The 18,598-nt window shown below is 45.4% G+C and overlaps 1 protein-coding gene across 3 annotated transcripts in view; it reads left to right on the forward strand.

Annotated features, from left to right (window-relative positions):
* TMC7 (transmembrane channel like 7) overlaps window positions 1-18,598 on the forward strand; it is a 78,766-nt gene that overhangs the window by 37,380 nt on the left and 22,788 nt on the right. For all 3 annotated transcript variants that reach the window (XM_024241417.3, XM_024241418.3, XM_054534808.2), the window contains exons 5-9: window positions 993-1,075; window positions 8,036-8,181; window positions 13,501-13,648; window positions 15,699-15,872; window positions 18,089-18,246. In XM_024241417.3, coding sequence (XP_024097185.2) covers window positions 993-1,075; window positions 8,036-8,181; window positions 13,501-13,648; window positions 15,699-15,872; window positions 18,089-18,246 — 709 coding nt within the window. The remainder of the gene's footprint in view (window positions 1-992; window positions 1,076-8,035; window positions 8,182-13,500; window positions 13,649-15,698; window positions 15,873-18,088; window positions 18,247-18,598) is intronic.

The raw sequence follows: 18,598 nt of genomic DNA on the forward strand, positions 1-18,598 counted from the left end.
CGCAAGCAAAAAACAAGCTCTATATGCGGACTTACATAAAAAAATATAAAAAAAGACATATCCCCAGATGTGTGGGGAGAATAGTGAAGGAAACACTAGAAGTAGAAGGAGAAAGAAATGTTACTGTATTGGACATATTGGGGTTTGGACTGAAAATGGCAAATCACAAACACACAAACATATCTATGTGCAAATACGCAAATATATATGACATTTCTAAATGTAATATACATATACAGTCATGTACCCCATGTCAATGTTTCAATTAACAATGGACCACATATGCAATGGTGGTCCCCTAAGATTATAATACTGGATTTTTACTGTACTTTTTCTTTGTTTAGATATGTTTAGATACACAAATACTTAACATTATGTTGCAGTTACCTACAGTATTCAGTGCAGTAATGTGCTGTCCGCGTTTGTAACCTAGCAGCAATAGGCCATACCATACAGCCTAGGTGTGTAGTAGGCCATCCCATCTAGGTTTGCGTAAGTCCACTCCGTGATGTTCGCATGACGAAATTGCCTAGGGACATATTTATCAGACTGTATCCTCCTCGTTAAGCCATGCATGACTGTACATGCTTATACACACAAATAGTGAAAAACAGGCAGGCTGTGGCTGGGTGCGGGGGCTCACGCCTGTAATCCCAGCACTTTGGGAGGCTGAGGTGGGGGGATCACCTGAGGTCAGGAGTTCAAGACCAGCCTGGCCAACATGGCGAAACCCCGTCTCTACTAAAAATACAAAAATGAGCCAGGTGTGGTGGTGAATGCCTATGATCCCAGCTACTTGGGAGGTTGAGGCAGAATTGCTTGAATCCAGGAGGCGGAGGCTTCAGTGAGCCAAGATCATGTCATTGCACTCCAGCCTGGGCGACAGAGTGAGACTCCTTCTCAAAACAAACGAACAAACAAACAAAAAAACAGGCAGGTTATAGAGACTGTAAAACTGTTTCCACTGACATTCTGGTTTTTGTTTCTTACAGATATACAATGTACAGTCTATCCAGTAAGCAGTTCTGGACTCATTTACTTTTACAGTTATATCATAGACTTGCTTTCTGGCACTGTAAGTATTTAATATAATCCTTTGTTTAGCTCCTCAATCTACTAAAAATTGATTGATTTAAAGATCAGTTTCCCAAATTTCTGCAGTGAGAGCCAAACACCAGTGTTGGTTGACATATGTACCAGTAAATGAAATAGGATTTGCAGTTACCTCATCAGAAAGAACAATGTTCACCATCGCCTGCTAGAATGTCAGGAAATATGCTTTATCACTTTCGGCCATTGGCCTTTTTCTAGTCCTTTCTTTTTATTTATTATTATTATTTTTTTGAGATGGAGTCTCGCTCTGTTGCCAGGCTGGAGTGCAGTGGTACAATCTTGGCTCACTGCAATCTCCACTTCCCGGTTTCAAGTGATTCTCCTGCCTCAGCCTCTTGAGTAGCTGGAATTACACATGTGTGCCACCACGCCCAGCTAATTTTTGTATTTTTAGTAGAGACGGGGTTTCATCATGTTGGCCAGGCTGGTCTGGAACTCCTGACCTCAGGTGGTCCACCCTCCTTGGCCTCCCAAAGTACTGGGATTATAGGCGTGAGCCACCGTACTGGCCTCTAGTTCTTCAATCTTTGTATTGATCTGCAACAAAATACCGAGGTGCCCCACAGAAAGAAGCTTCAGTGAAAATGAACCCAGATAGAATGTTTACAATTTCTCTGACACTGATAAACCCCAACATTTTGGAGTCCCAGACTGGGTGGATGAAAGACGTAGCTCTTCTTTCCAGAAATTACACACAGGGACATGTGCGATGCACAACTTCACACTTTTAGATGAGATGATATGCACATATACCTGCATATCATGTACATGGGCATATGAAGATTCTCTGAAATCCCTTATAAGTCAATCCCAGGTTAACATCCCCCACCACCACCCCAACTCTAAAATGGAATTAATCTCTTTGCTTTTATGGTAGTTGTAAAAGGTTTTTATTATCGCCTTCTAAAAAAATGATTTTGGCCAGATGCAGTGGCTCACACCTGTAACCCCAACACTTTGAGAGGCCGAGGCAGGAGGATTGCTTGAGGCCAGGAGTTTGAAACCAGCCTGGGTAACATATCTCTATACAAAATAAACATAATTAGCTGGGCGTGGTGGCATGCACCTGTAGTCCCAGTTACTCTGGAGGCTGAGGTAGAGGAATCACATGAGCCCAGAAGGTTGAGGCTGCAGTGAGCCAAGACTGAACCACTGCACTTCAGCCTGGGCAACAGAGCAAGACCCCATCTTGAAAAACAGATTTTGTGGTTTTTCATTTTTTTATTTCACTTTTTTCAGCAAATAAGATTGCAGCTATGAAAGATGCCATCTTTGCCCTTTAGACCAGGGTTTCTCAAACTTGGCACTATTGATATTCTTTTTTCTTTTTTTTTTAGAGATAGGATCACGCTCTGTTGCCCAGGTTAGAGTGTAGTGGTGCAATCGTAGCTCACTGTAATCTCAAACTCCTGGGCTTAAACGATTTTCCCAAGTAGCTAGGACTACAGGCGTGCACTACACTTGGCTAAAAGCAATGAGATTTTGGCTCGGTGTGGTGGCTCACGCCTGTAATCCCAGCACTTTCGGAGGCTGAGGCGGGTGGGTCACAAGGTCAGGAGATCGAGACCATCCTGCCTAACACGGTGAAACCCCATCTCTACTAAAAATACAAAAAATTAGCCAGGCGTGGTGGTGGGCGCCTGTAGTCCCAGCTGCTCGGGAGGCTGAGGGAGGAGAATGGTGTGAACCCGGGAGCCGGAGCTTGCAGTGAGCCGAGATTGCACCACTGCAGTCCAGCCTGGGCAACAGAGTAAGACTCCGTCTCAAAAAAAAAGCAATGAGATTTTAAGTACTGGGGTAACAGGCATGAGCCACCGTGCCCGGTGGATTAGATAACTCTGTGTTGTGTAGGGCTATCTGGTGCACGGTAGCACGCTGAGCTATATCCCTGGTCTCCACCCACTAGATGCCAGCAGCACTGCCCTCTTCCAACTCTGACAACCAAAAATGTTTCCAGAGATTGCCAAATGTTCCCCAGTGGACAAAATTACCCCCAGTTGAGAACCACTGCTCTAGGTGTTTAAGAAATACAAATAAGTATTTTTATTTTTTCAGAAATACTTTCTGAAAATTACTGGTATCAAAATACCATACTGGCCGGGTGCAGTGGCTCATGCCTGTAACCCTAGCACTTCAGAGAGGCCAAGGGGGGCAGATCACCTGAGGTCAGGAGTTCAAGACCAGCCTGGCCAACATGGTGAAACCCCATCTCTACTAAAAATGCAAAAATTATCCAGGCATGGTGGCGGGTGCCTGTAATCCCAACTACTCAGGAGGCTGAGGCAGGAGAATTTCTTGAACCTGGAGGCCGAAGCTGCAGTGAGCTGAGATCGCGCAACTGCACTCCAGCCTGGGCAATGAGAGGGAGAGTTCGTCTCAAAACAAAACAAAACAAAACAAAAAACAAAAAACAAATAAACAAATGCCATACCATTGAGCTTCTACTTTTCTGAATAAATTGTTAGAAAGCCTTGAATTTGTCCACTGCATTTGATTTTGAAAAAGCCCCCCACCCTTTTTTTTTTTTCTTTTTGAGACAAGATCTGGCTCTGTTGCTCAGAGAGTGCAGTGGCACGATCTTGGCTCATTGCAACCTCTGCTTCCTAGGCTCAAGCCATCCTCCCACCTTAAGCCTCTGAAGTAGCTAGGACTACAGGTGCATACCCCCATGCCCAGCTAATTTGTGTGTGTGTGTGTGTGTGTGTGTGTGTCTGTGTGTTTCGTAGAGACAGAGTTTTGCCATGTTGCCTAGGCTGGTCTCGAGCTCCTGAGCTCAAGCAATCCACCTGTCTCGGCTTCCCAAAGTGCTGGGATTACAGGTGTGAGCCACTATGCCCCGCTTGATTTTGAAAAAATGCTTTTATATCTCTGCTCTCACATTTTCCTAAAAACAACCCAGAGGAATTGTTGGGTGGGTGTTCAAATGTCTACTGTGCAAAAAAAGTTAAAAAAAAATAGATGGCTGGGCACAGTGGCTCACGCCTGTAATCCCAGCACTTTGGGAGGCCGAGGCGGGCGGATCACGAGGTCAGGAGATCAAGAGCATCCTGGCTAACATGGTGAAACCCTGTCTCTACTAAAAATAGAAAAAAATTAGCCGGGTATGGTGGCGGGCACCTGTAGTCCCAGCTACTTGGGAGGCTGAGGCAGGAGAATGGCGTGAACCCGGGAGGTGGAGCTTGCAGTGAGCCGAGATCGCACCACTGCACTCCAGCCTGGGCGACAGAGTGAGACTCCGTCTCAAAAAAAAAAAGAAAGCAAAGTTAGGATCAAATCCCAGAGCTGCTCTTAACCCTATTTCTTTAGATTGCATCCCACAAGAAAAGTTTCTGTTTGTGAGAAAAAAAAGTTTCTTCGCACACTGTAACCTTCTTCCTGATAGGAAAAATTTTATAGGAGAGTTAGCTTGATTATAGATGTTCAATAAAGTAAGCATGATAACAGCCTGTCTGAAAGAGAACTTTCTGCAATGATCTGGAGAATGTGGACCTGTGCTGTATAACAATGGAACCACTAACTCTTTTTTGTTTGTTTTTTGAGACAGAGTCTTGCTCTGTCGCCCAGGCTGGAGTGCATTGGCGTGATCTTGGCCCACTGCAACCTCTGCCCCCTAGGTTCAAGCGATTCTCCTGCCTCAGCCTCCCAAGTAGCTGGGGTTGCAGGTGCACACCACCACACCCAGCTAATTTTTATATTTTTAGTAGAGACGGGGTTTCACCATGTTGGCCAGGCTGGTCTCGAACTCCTGACCTCAGGTGATCCACCCACCTCGGCCTCCCAAAGTGCTGGGATTACAGGTGTGAGCCACCGTGCCTGACCTTTTTTTTTTTTTTTCTAAGACAGAGTCTTGCTCTGTCACCCAGCCTGGATTGCAGTGGTGCAATCTTGGCTCACTGCAACCTCTGCCTCCTGGTTTCAAGCAATTCTTGTACCTCAGCCTCCCGAGTTGCTGGGATTACAGGTGTGTGCGATGATGCCTGGCTAAATTTTGTTTTTAGTAGAGACAGGGTTTCATCATGTTGGCCAGGCCAGTCTCGAACCCGTGACCTCAAGTGATCTGCTTGCCTCAGCCTCCAAAAGTGCTGGGATTACAGGTGTGAGCCACTGTGCCCGGCCCAGAACCACTAACTCTTGAGCACTTGAAATGTGTCTAGTGTGGCTGGGAAACTGAATTTTCATTTAATGTTATTGTTAATAATCTAAATGTAAATAGGCACAAGTGAAAGAGGGCCAGAGAGATCAAACAGGGGCTTGTTTTTCTTGAAAACAATTGAACCAAGCTCATTATCAAATCAGAAAATATTTTCCAGGCCCAGCTGACCTTTCCCCTGTAATTGTTACATTATTTTTAGGGAAAGGTTGGTGATAGCCCTGATATCAGCCCTTGGCAGTATAAACAGGTTTCTTCTGGTTGGACACGTTTTTGTGGCCTTTGGGAGAGTTGAAAGGAGAATGGAGTCTTCTGCTTCTACTTTTTCGTTTCCAGTTAACACATGACTTAATTACCCAGATAATATAAGAATGCACGGTTGTCTTGTATAATTTTAAAATACAGATATGCACAATTGTATAATATAAATATGCTCAGCTTCAATAAATTTGTTTTAAGAAGACACACACACACACAAGAATGCACAGTTGTCATGAAAAATACAGAATTTATAGAGTAAAAAATGAAAATATCCCTCCCCAGAGGTCACTGAACATTTAACCCCATGGTTTACAGCCTACTTGACTGCTGACCTTTCTCTGTGCACTTACATGGTCTTGCTTGATATTTCATAATATGGATTTTTAGTGTTCTAGCCCAATCCCTGTATGGACATTCAGATTTCCTCTCATTTCCTTCCTTTATAAACAGTGCTGTAGGGAACCTCTATGTATTATCTACCTACAGTGTTTCTGCTATATCTGTTCTCTCTTCACTCTCCTGGAGTTTTTCTGCCATCCAAGGAGGTATTTGAGGTGTTCAATCATTCCCACCATAAGAAGTCAGTCAGTCGGGCACAGTGGCTCAAAGCCTGTAATCCTGGCACTTTGAGAGGCTGAGGCTGGAGGATCGTTTGAGCCCAGGAGTTGGAGACCAGCCAGGGCAACATGGCGAGACCATATCTCTACTTTTTTATTTAAAAAAAAAGAAGGAGAAGAAGTCAGAGAGTGTTCTGAGCCACCAGGCCTTACTGTTCTTCTTCTTCAAAGTTGTTTTGGCTCTTCTGGGTGCGTTGCGATTCCATATGAATTTTAGGATCAGCTTGTCAGTTTTTCTATAAGGAAGCCAGCTAGGATTCTAACAAGGATGATGTATCTGTAAATCAATTTGAGGAATTTGGCCATAGATCTTCTGATCCATAAGCATGGGATGTTTTCAGTTTCTTTAGAGCTTCTTTAATTATTATTATTATTTTTTTGAGACAGAGTCTGGCTCTGTTGCCCAGGCTGGAATGCAGCGGCGTGATCTCGGCTCACCACAACCTCTACCTCTCGGGTTCAAGTGATTCTCCTGCCTTAGCCTCCCAAGTAGCTGGGACTACAGGCACATGCCACCATGCCCGGCTAATTTTTATATTTTTAGTGGAGATAGGGTTTCACTGTGTTGGCCAGGCTGATCTCGAACTCCTGACCTCATGATCCACCCGCCTCGGCCTCCCAAGGTTCTGGGATTACAGGCATGAGCCACTTTGCCCGGCTGAGATTTGCACTTTTTTTTTTTAAAATTTTTAATTATTTTATTTTATTTAATTTATTTATTTATTTTGAGACGGAGTCTTGCTCTGTTGCCCAGGCTGGAGTGCAGTGGCGCGATCTCGGCTCACTGCAAGATCCGCCTCCCGGGTTCACACCATTCTCCTGCCTCAGCCTCCTGAGTAGCTGGGACTACAGGCGCCTGCCACCACGCCTGGCTAATTTTTTGTATTTTTAGTAGAGACGGGGTTTCACCGTGTTAGCCAGGATGGTTTTGATCTCCTGACCTTGTGATCTGCCTGCCTTGGCCTCCCAAAGTGCTGGGATTACAGGCGTGAGCCACCATGCCCGGCACGACATTTGCACTTCTTTAGTTAAATTTAGTCCTAATGTTTTATTCTTTTTGATGCTATGGCACATGGAATTTTATTCTTAATTTCAGTTTTGGCTTGTTATATGTGCTTTTTTTCTTTCAGAGACAGGGTCTGCACCCAGTCTAGGGTGCAGTAGCACAGTCACGGCTTACTCCAGCCTCCCGAGCAGCTGGGACCGTAGCCATGCACCTCTATGCCTAGCTAATTTTTTTAAAAAAAATTTGTAGAGATAGGGATCTCTCTATGTTGCCCAGGCTTGTCTCAAACTCCTGGGCTCAAGTAATCCTCCTGCCTCGGCCTTCTAAGGTGCTGGGATTACAGGTGTGAGCCACCATGCCTGGCCATCTGTGCATTTTTTTTTTTTTTTTTTTTTGAGATGGAGCCTCACTCTGTTGCCCAGGCTGGAATGCAGTGGTGTGATCTCAGCTCACTGCAACCTCCGCCTCCCGGGTTCAAGTGATTCTCCTGCCTCAGCCTCCCGAGTAGCTGGGGTTACAGGCACGCAACACCAGGCCTGCCTAATTTTTTTGTATTTTTAGTGGAGATGGGGGTTTCGCCACGTTGGTCAGGCTGGTCTTGAACTCCTGATCTTAGGTGATCTGCCCGCCTCAGCCTCCCAAAGGGCTGGGATTACAGGTGTGAGCCACCTTGCCCGGCCCACCTGTGCATTTTTAATGCCACGGTTTTATCAGTGCTTTATTTACCAAACACTGAGTACTCCCTGTGCCTCTGGGGCTGTTCCAGTCTCTGGGGATACAGAGAGGAAAGGGGACACTGGAACTTGTGTTCCTTGAGGCAGGGACTACTCTTCTGGTTCCTTGCAGTGAGCTGACCAGTCTGACCTCATGCTCTTGGCTTTGTTTCAGGGTTTCCTGGAGGAAACTAGCCTCTTTTACGGACATTACACCATTGATGGGGTGAAATTTCAGAACTTCACCTATGATCTGCCCCTGGCGTATTTGTTAAGCACAATCACCTACCTGGCCCTGAGCCTTCTTTGGATAGTGAAAAGGTAAAGTCTGTCCTTGCATTCTCTCTGAATTACCCTTGATGGCTGGAGGCTATTGGAGATAAGGGAGCTCTGGGAGCCATTGCCTAAAGATGAGTGGAGTCCAATGGTGGGTTTTGTGGGGAAGGGCTTGTGAGTACATTGGCAGCTGAAGAGACCTGGGAGAAATAGAAGTCAAGATTTGGGATGGAGTAGCCGACTAGCAGACTGAGGTTCTTTTTTTTTTTTTTTTTTTTTTTCCCCCGAGACAGAGTCTTTCTCTGTCACCCGGACTGGAGTGCAGTGGTGGGATCTCGGCACACTGCAACCTCTGCCCCACAGGTTCAAGTGATTCTTGTGCCTCAGCCTCCTGGGTAGCTAGGACTACAGGAATGTGCCACCACGCCTAGCTAATTTTTGTATTTTTAGGAGAGTTTGGCCAGGCTGGTCTCGAACTCCTGACCTCAGGTGATCCGCCCACCCTGGCCTCCCAAAGTTCTGGGATTACAGGTGTGAGCCTGGCCTGGGGTTCTCCACTCAATCATTACTGAACACATCTGGCAATCCCACCCCACTGCACACATACCCCTTCCTTTGCTTCGGTGTGTATGTTAACTAGATCTCTACTGGGTTGTAACTAGCAGAAACCTAGCTCTGAGGGTTATTGAGTGGCTCACAGATCCAAGGAAGGGAGGAAACTCAAATTACAGGAAGGACAAAGATGGAGCCACGGCTCAGGAACAACATCAAAAGCAAGAATCCCTCGTCTTCAATTCTTTGGTGTAGTGGTGGCTTTCTTAAGTGGTGGGAAATAGGGCATCTTATAGTTTGCATCAGCCTTGACCTCCTGGGTCACAGGTGCAGAAATCCTTAGAAGAAACTTGTTGTGTCTGCTTCATTCAGGTTCCCAGCCCTGACCCTTCCACCGTGGCCATGGGGAGCAGTGTGTCTGCGATGAGCCCCTGGTGGTTCAAGTGCTCAGCACTGTGCTCCTTCAGCTGTGGCCAGGGGCTAGGGTCCTATGACAACATGGCTTTTCCTGTGGGAGACAAGTGGTTTAGGGAGAGAGAGCAATTCCCAGGAAAAGAGAAGAGTATTAATTCCCTTAACAAACAACAGGTACAAAAGGTACAATGACCCAAACACAATAGAAATTTTATTTCTTTTTTATTAGCTGGGCGTGGTGGCACACACCTGTAGTCCCAGCTACTTGGGAGGCGGAGACAGGAGAATCACTTGAACCTGGGAGGCGGAGGTTGCAGTGAGCCAAGATCGTGCCACTGCACTCCAGCCTGGGCGACAGAGCCAGACTCTGTCTCAAAAACAAACAAACAAGCAAAACAAAAACAAAACCTGTATTTCTCTTTTACGTGACAGTTCTGGGTAGGGGCACAGGTTAGTGTGGTAGAATTCATCTTATAGTATTCTAGGACTAAGGTTGACCAAAGTTCAGCCATCTTCAGCATGTGGCTTTGAAGGTCCTGCCAAGGGATGGGAAAGGAAAACTCATGGAGGAGAACCATGTGGATGGTATTTATAGGCCAGACCTGGAAGTGGTGTACATCACTCACGTCCCATTGGCTACAGCTCAGTCACATGACTATAGCCAACTGCAAGGGAGGCCTGGAAACATTGTTCCTGGCTGGGCGGCTGTTACCCAGCAGTGACACTGTACTATAGAAAGTGAACCACAAATTTTTGATGGATAGCTTGCCATCTCTGCCCCAGGGGGGTTGCTTGGCAGACAGTATCATGGATGGGCCTCTTTCTTGCCCACTTGATTGTCCCTGTGAGAGCATGCATCCTGTAAGCCATGGAGCTGTGAAGCTCCTTATCACAGGTGCAGAAGAGACCAGGGTGCTGCAGATTGATTTGGCCCTCCATAAGGACCAGGATTCACCACTGCAAAGAAAACCCAAATGCCCAACTGGGAACTTGTATCCTGAGTCAGAATCTATGAGATGAGCGTTAACTAGTGAGCGTCCATCCCCCACCCAAATGTACTATGTACAAATGAGAAGCAGCCTCAGGCTGCTTTTGAGGGGCAAAGTGATGCTTGGTAAAGAAATATTGGTGGATTGGGGTTCCGTGATTGTGCCAGGGGAGATCCAAGTTTTATAGACCTACAGGCTGGACAATTTGGAAGCGTCATCTTTAAGACAAAGAGTATGAAAATATGTTTTGTAAATGATAAAAAAAAACCCCAGATAAGACCATAGGAACACATTGCTAGAGTCTTCCAAAGCCTTGGAAGAGGCCCTGAAGAATGAATAAGGTTTTTTGTTTTTGTTTTTGTTTTCAAGAGGGAGTCTTGGTCTGTCACCTAGGCTGGAGTGCAGTGGTGTGATCTCGGTTCACTGCAACCTCTGCCTTCTGGGTTCAAGCAATTCTTCTGCCTCAGCCTCCCAAGTAGCTGAGATTACAGATGCACGCCACCACGACTGGCTTAATTTTTGTATTTTTAGTAGAGATGGGGTTTCACCACATTGTCCAGGCTGGTCTCGAACTCCTGACCTTGTGATCTACCCACCTCAGCCTCCCAAAGTGCTAGGATTACAGGCGTGAGCCACCGCACCCGGCCAAATGAATAAGGTTTGTTAGTTGCACAGCGAATCTACCTATGAATCTTGTTCAAGCCCAAGGCCTTGATTGCTTTCTGGGGAAGGCCATGGAGGGAGGGCTGGGTGTGATGTAATGGGATAAAGGCCTGCTGTGGCCCAGAAAGTGGATGTGCCACAGAGTGACAAAGAGTATGGACTTTGTAGGCCAGAGACCATGACTGGAATGTCAGTTCACCTCTTTGAGCCTCATTTTCTTCATCTGTGAAATGTGCATCCTGGAAGGGTTGCTGGGAGGATGAACATAAACTAGGCAGGTGAATGAAACCTTAGCACTGTGCCTAGTACCTTATAGACATTTATTAAGTTAAAATTATCATCATCATCATCATTATCATCAAAGTAGCACCAGTTCTGCCACCTAACTCTCTGGATATAGGGAAATAATTTTCCTTCCTCTGGATCTTAGTTTTCTCATCTGTAAAATGTAGTTCTGGGTCAGGCATGGTGGCTCACACCTGTAATCCTAGCACTTTGGGAGTACCAGGTGGTTGGATCACTTGAGCCCAGGAGTTCAAGACCAACTCTGGGCAACATGGCAAAACCCTATTTCTACAAAAATACAAATAATTAGCTAGGTGTGGTAGCGTGTGCTTGTAGTTTGAGCTATGCAGGAGGCTGAGGTGGGAGGATCACCTGAACTTGGAGAGGTTGAGGCTGCAGTGAGCCATGATCACACCGCTGCACTCCACCCTGGGTGACAGAGTGAGACCCCATCTCAAAAAGTAAAAAATAAAATAAAATGTAGCTCTGTTCTGAATCAGAGGCTTGCAACTGGGATGGGTCACCGTGAGCTTTATAACATGGCATATTTCTGGAACCCACGTGAGACCTATTGAATTGAAAATCTCAGGTAAGAAACCATTTGGGAACCTGGATTTGGGGAAAGCATTCCATGTGGTTCTGACATAAATTCTTTGCTGTAATCCTTTGGCAGAAGGACTGATCATAACAATTCCTTCCATTTCTGTTGTTTTCATGCCTCACTGGCAAATCCTAAAAATAACCTGTTTCATCTACAGAGGACTGTGCATGGCATCTGGTGTTTTATACCAAGTGCCAGGTGGATTTTTTTCCATGAAAGCATTTGAATGAATAAAAATATGCAACAGAATTGTATCTGACCTAAACAGGTGCTCACTAAATAGTTAATTTAAGTCATTTATTCATTGCTTCATCCATCAGTTGCATGTTAATCAAAGTATATAGTCCATACATTATGGATATAAAGGTGGCAAGATAGCCAGGGTACCTGCTCTCAAGGAATTTAAAATTTAGTTAGAGTAAGGAGTTACAAGCAGTAAACAGATGAATAAGATAATTGCAGGTTAGTGTCATTCCCATGAATTAAATAAAAGGGATTGGGCTGGGCGCGGTGGCTCATGCCTGTAATCTCAGCGCTTTGGGAGGCTGAGGTGGACGGATCATGGGGTCAGGAGGTCGAGACCAGCCTGGCCAACCTGGTGAAATCCTGTCTCTACTAAAAATACAGAAAATTAGCTGGGCATGGTGGCAGATGCCTGTAATCCCAGCTGCTCGGAAGGCTCAGGCAGGAGAATCACTTGAACCCGGGAGGCGGAGGTTGCAGTGAGCCAAGACCACGCCACTGCACTCCAGCCTGGGCAACAGAATGAGACTCCGTCTCAAAAATAAATAAATAAGTAAATAAATAGATAAATAAAAGGGACTGACTTGAAGTGGGGGTTATAGCCTTAGATGGGGGAGGTGAGGGATTATAAAGGGATTGTTTGAGCCAAAACCTGAAGGATGGGAAGGAGACCAGCCATAGGGAGGGTCAGAGGAGCACCATCTCTGGAGATGGTGGTGGGAATTCCCAAGTGTAGAGTCCCAGAGGCAGGAACAGGAATTTGTGTATTTATAGAAAGGAGAGAAAGCAAGTATAGTTACATGGGAGGAGAGACGACGGCAGAGCTGGATCGTATAGGATATCTAGGCTGTATTAAGGAGTCTGGATTTTAAAAGAAAATGAATCGTTCTACCAGAAAGACATATGCACTCGTATATTCATCACAGTGCTGTTCACAATAGCAAAGAAATGGAATCAACCTAGGTGCCCATCAACGGAGGACTGGATAAAGAAAATGTGGTACACATACACCATGGAATACTACACAGCCATAAAAAAGAATGAAATCATGTCCTTTGCAGCAACATGGTTGCAGCTAGAGGCCGTTATCCAAAGCAAATTAATGCAGGAACAGAAAACCAAATACCTCATGTTCTCACTTATTAGTGGGAGCTAAACATTGGGTACTCATGGACATAAAGATGGCAACAAAAGACACTGAGGACTCCTAGAGTGGAGAGGGAGAGGGAGAGAGGGAGCAAGGATTGAAGAACTATTGGATACTGTGCTCAGTACCTGGATGATGGGATCGTTTCTATCCCAAATCTCAGCATTGTGCAATATTACCAAGGTTACAAACCTGCACATGTATTCCTGAATCTAAAATAAAAGTTGGGGAAGAAAATTTGGATTTTATTCTAGCTGTGATTGAAGCGATTAGATAGGTAAAAGGAAAGGATCAACAATGAGATACCTTGTTAGCTGCCACATATATTTAGAATGGCCCCAAACTTGACCATGTCACAATGGGCTGAAAATGCAGCTATGTCTAACTTTTTAAGTTTCAGACAGAGCCAATTCAGGGGACTCTCTTTTGCTGTTGTTTCTATAAGAAGGATGATTGTGTTTTGGGGTCAGGTCGGTGGAAGGGTTCAAAATCAACCTGATTCGGAGTGAGGAGCACTTTCAGAGTTACTGCAACAAGATATTTGCTGGCTGGGACTTCTGCATCACTAACCGTGGCATGGCGGATCTGAAGCACAGCAGCTTGCGGTACGAGCTCCGAGTGAGTGCTCCTGGGTTTGCCCCTGGTGGGGTCCTCACCAGCAAGGTCCTGCCTTTGGATCCTGAGTTTTCAGCTTGCAGAGGATCAGGGTGGGGGACAGGTTGTCCCTGGTGCTTAGCAAGTTACCCCTCTGTAGCTTTCAAGAACTTCTCACAGCAAACACGTTACTGGGGTTGATTACCCTAGACCTGAACAGGAGCACTGGTGAACTGGTACTGGGAAGTAGGGTGGGGTCGCAGTGGCTGGAAGAAGGTGATGTCTTTCCCCATGCCCTGCTACTTTACACTGTTATTTTTCCACCTGAGGAGGACCTGTCATAAACACTACTTATACCACGAGAAATGGGAGTAAGGAGGGAATGTTATGACAATAGTGTGGGATGGAGAGTATATGAAAAAGTACAGACCGGGCGTGGTGGCTTATGCCTGTAATCCCAGCACTTTGGGAGGCTGAGGCAGGCAGATCACAAGGTCAGGAAATCGAGACCATCCTGGCTAACATGGTGAAACCCTATCTCTACTAAAAATACAAAAAATTAGCCGGGCATGGTGGCGCCTGTAGTCCTAGCTACTTGGGAGTCTGAGGCAAGAGAATCACTTGAACCGGGAGGCAGAGGTTGCAGTGAGCCGAGATTGTGCCACTGCATTCCAGCCTGGGTGACAGAGTGAGACTCTGTCTCAAAAAAGAAAAAAAAAGTACAAGAGAGTTTCCAACCATCTCTACTAAAAATACAAAAAATTAGCTGGGCATGGTGGCACATGCCTGTAGTCCCAGCTACTTGGGAGTCTGAGGCAAGAGAATCACTTGAACCGGGAGGCAGAGGTTGCAGTGAGCCAAGATTGCACCACTGCATTCCAGCCTGGGTGACAGAGCGAGACTCCATCTCAAAAAAAAAAAAAAAAAAAAAAAGTACATGACAGTTTCCAAATGAATAAGGAGAGAAAGGAGTAAAGAATAGCACGTTAATAAACCCATCAAAGAAAAGGAGGAGGGAACAAATAAATCAAAAGCATAATAAAATGGAAGGAATCAAATCAAATCTATTCTTTCTTACACTAAATACGAACTGATTAAATTCTCCTAATAAAAGCAGAGACTACTACATTGTGTAAAAGAAAAAATAACAACACCTTACCTGTATTGTGTTTGAAGAAATGACACATACTATATTTAAGTAATATCATGAATAGTTTATAGTTCTGTTTTCACATTTATTGCAAAGCCCAATTGCAGTCTTAAATAGGAGGTTCTGCCTTTACTTAGGTCTTTAGTAGATATAAAAAATAGTTGGGCTAGGCCAGGCATGGTGGCTCATGCCTGTAATCCAGCACTTTGGGAGGCCGAGGCAGGTCAGGATCAGGAGATTGAGACCATCCTGGCCAATATGGTGAAACCCCGTCTCTACTAAAATTACAAAAATTAGCTGGCGTGGTGGTGCATGCCTGTAATCCTAGCTATTCGGGAGGCTGAGGCAGAAGAATGACTTGAACCAGGGAGTCAGAGGTTGCAGTGAGCCGAGATTGGACCACTGCACTCCAGTCTGGCAATAGAGCGAGACTCCGTCTCAAAAAAAAAAAAAAAAAAGTAGTTGGGCTAAGTCTAGGATGGTTTCTTGGGGGAGATGAATATTTAAAAGATGTCTTTTTTTTTTTTTTTTTTCTTTCTGAGATCGCATTTCACTCTGTCACCCAGGCTGGAGTACAGTGACGTGATCATACATAACTGCAGACTCGAACTCCCGGGCTTAAGCAATCTTCCACATCAGCCTCCTGAGTAGCAGGGACTACAGGCACTCATCACCACACCCAGCTAATTCTTCTGGGTTTTCTTGTAGAGATGGGGTCTCACTATGTTGCTAGGGTTGGTCTTGAACTCCTGGGCTCAAGTGATCCTCCTACCTTGGCCTCCCACGGTGCTAGGGTTACAGGAGTGAGCCACCATGCCTGGCTAGAACTCTTAAAGATGGATAGGGAGAGAATGATTAATCAGTTTCTATCCCTGAGTATCCCTTCATCCCACTGCTCACAAGTGAATTTTCTTTTATCTTCAGGCAGATCTGGAGGAAGAAAGAATACGGCAGAAAATAGCAGAAAGGACCTCAGAAGAAACAATACGCATTTACTCTTTGAGACTGTTTTTGAACTGTATTGTTCTGGCTGTTTTAGGGGCGTGCTTTTATGCAATATACGTAGCAACTGTCTTCTCGCAAGAGCACATGAAAAAGGTAAGTTAACTTGTACTCTGGCTGGACATTATGCCTAGTGCACTGAAAATCTGTGAGGTAGATACCATCGTCATTTCTGTTTTACTTATGGAGATACAAGTTTGGCTGATATGATCAAGGCCTGAAAATCAGAGGTGATCAGTTTCCACTTTTTTTTGAGACAGAGTTTCGCTCTTGTTGCCCAGGCTGGTGTGCAATGGCATTGTCTTGGCTCACTGCAGCCTCTGCCTCCCAGGTTCAAATGATTCTCCTGCCTCAGCCTCCAGAGTAGCTGGGATTACAGGCATGTGCCACCACGCCCGGCTAATTTTGTGTTTTTAGTAGAGACGGGGTTTCTCCATGTTGGTCAGGCTGGTCTTGAACTTCTGACCTCAGGTGATCTGCTCGCCTCCGCCTCCCAAAGTGCTGGGATTACAGGTGTGAGCCACTGTGCCCTGCCCAGTTTTCATTTTTAGGGGAACTTTTTTGTTTTTGTTGTTGAGACAGAGTCTCACTCTGTCGCTCAGGCTGAAGTGTGGTGGTGTGATCTCAGCTCACTGTAACCTCCACCTCCCAGGTTCAAGCGATTCTCGTGCCTCAGCCTCCCTAGTAGCTGGCATTACAGGGATGCACCACCACACCCAGCTAATTTTTGTATTTTTAGCAGAGACAGGGTTTCACCATGTTGGCCAGGCTGGTCTCAAACTCTTGACCTCAAGAGATCCACCCACCTTGGCCTCCCAAAGTGCTGGGATTGCAGGTGTGAGTCACCGCACCTGGCCTTAGAGAATTTTTTAAAAGCATCTAAAGTGTAGTGTTTGAGATCCTTACTGCTCCTGGAATTTGCAATATTCAAAACTAGGCTGGATTAGGGTTTTATCCCTGACTGTTATTTATGAACTAAGGCCTTGGTTTACTTAAAATAGCAGTGGTTTTAAAAATCCAAGTTTGTCCAGTGGCTCTGTTTTATGAAATCAATCAGCAGGTGTCCAGGTTCCGTTCATCTTGTGGCTCTGCCCTCCCTAGGATATGGTTTTCTTTTCTTCTTTCTTTTTTCTTTCTTTTTTTTTTGAGACAGAGTCTCGCTCTGTCACCCAGGCTGGTGTACAGTGGTGCAATCTTGGCTCACCGCAACCTCCACCTCCTGGGTTCAAGTAATTCTCCTGTCTCAGCCTCCCGAGTAGCTGGGATTACAGGCACCCGCCACCACACCTGGCTAATTTTTGTATTTTTGGTAAAGACAGGGTTTCGCCAGTTTGGCCAGGCTGGTCTCGAACTTTTGACCTCAAGTGATCCACCTGTCTCAGCCTCCCAAAGTGCTGGGATTACAGGCATGAGCCACCGTGCCTGGCTGGGTATCGTCTTCTGTATGGTAAAAGATAGCTCACCACCATGGCCACGTTCTAGCCAAGGGGAAGGAGATGAAGGGGCTAAGGAGGTCACATTTCTTCCTTTAAAGGACATAACCTGGAGGTTACGCTAAAAACTTCCACTCATATCCCCTTGGCCAGAATTTAGTCACATGGTAGTACCTAGCTACAAGGGAGGCTAGGAAATTTACTTTTTATTGCGGATGGCTATATATTGTCTAAGTGGTCTGTTACTGTGAAAGCAGGGAATTGCTCTTTCAATTTCAAATCAATCAATTCTACACCGTTGAAGATACTTTAAATTGCCCGTTTATACAGAATACATGGGTCTTCTTATACATCCCCTTAATAAATCCAGTAGAGACTGGTTTTCTTCCAGCACAGTACTAGATACCTCTTTTTGAACATCTGAAGAAGGAGATGGCGGCCGGGCGAGGTGGCTCATGCCTGTAATCCTAGTACTTTGGGAGGCCAAAGTGGGGTGGATCACCTGAGGTCAGGAGTTTGAGACCAGCCTGACCAACATGGTGAAACCCTGTCTCTACTAAAAATACAAAAATTAGCCTGGCATGGTGGCGGGTACCTGTAGTCCCAGCTACTCGGGAGGCTGAGGCAGGAGAATTGCTTGAACCAGGGAGACGGAGGTTGCAGTGAGCCGAGATCATGTCCCTGCACTCAAGCCTGGGCGACAGAGGTAGACTCCATCTCATTAAAAAAAAAAGGAACGAGATGTCTTGCATTTTCAGGCCATGCTCAATGACAAATATGTTTTGTTTTCCCAACACACATAGTTGAGTTCTTTTTCGTTCTATTTGTGGTGTAACTTCCTTATATACTCCTGACTAATAAGTTTTGTTATCCTCCTAGGAAATCGACAAGATGGTTTTTGGAGAGAACCTCTTGATATTGTATCTACCGTCTATCGTGATCACACTGGCCAATTTTATCACCCCAATGATCTTTACCAAGATCATCCGCTATGAGGATTATTCTCCAGGCTTTGAGATCCGTCTGACAATCCTTAGGTAATGCCTAACATGAAGATGGCAGGCATGTTCAAGCCAGTCACCACCTACCCACTCTCTTGCCCATGGCAGACATCGCTAATCAATTGTGGTGCATTTTCTTGCTGCGCCAAGAGTCCTCCTCAACCTTCAGACAGCCCCCATGAATGAATCAGAATTTGTATATATGGTGAAATGTCTTTGATTTGAGAGTCTATTCCTTGGTATTATATTTTTGCTCCATATAATAGCACAGGGCATAGGCTGGGACCCTAAGAGGAGGGGTTGCTCTAAAGTTGTCAGAAATGACAGCTATAAGGCAGAGTCCAGGGAGTTAACACAAATGAGTGGAGAGGACCAGGTGGGACTGTGC

The sequence above is a fragment of the Pongo abelii genome, chromosome 18 (genome assembly GCF_028885655.2).
Source record: "Pongo abelii isolate AG06213 chromosome 18, NHGRI_mPonAbe1-v2.0_pri, whole genome shotgun sequence".
Lineage (NCBI taxonomy): Eukaryota > Metazoa > Chordata > Mammalia > Primates > Hominidae > Pongo > Pongo abelii.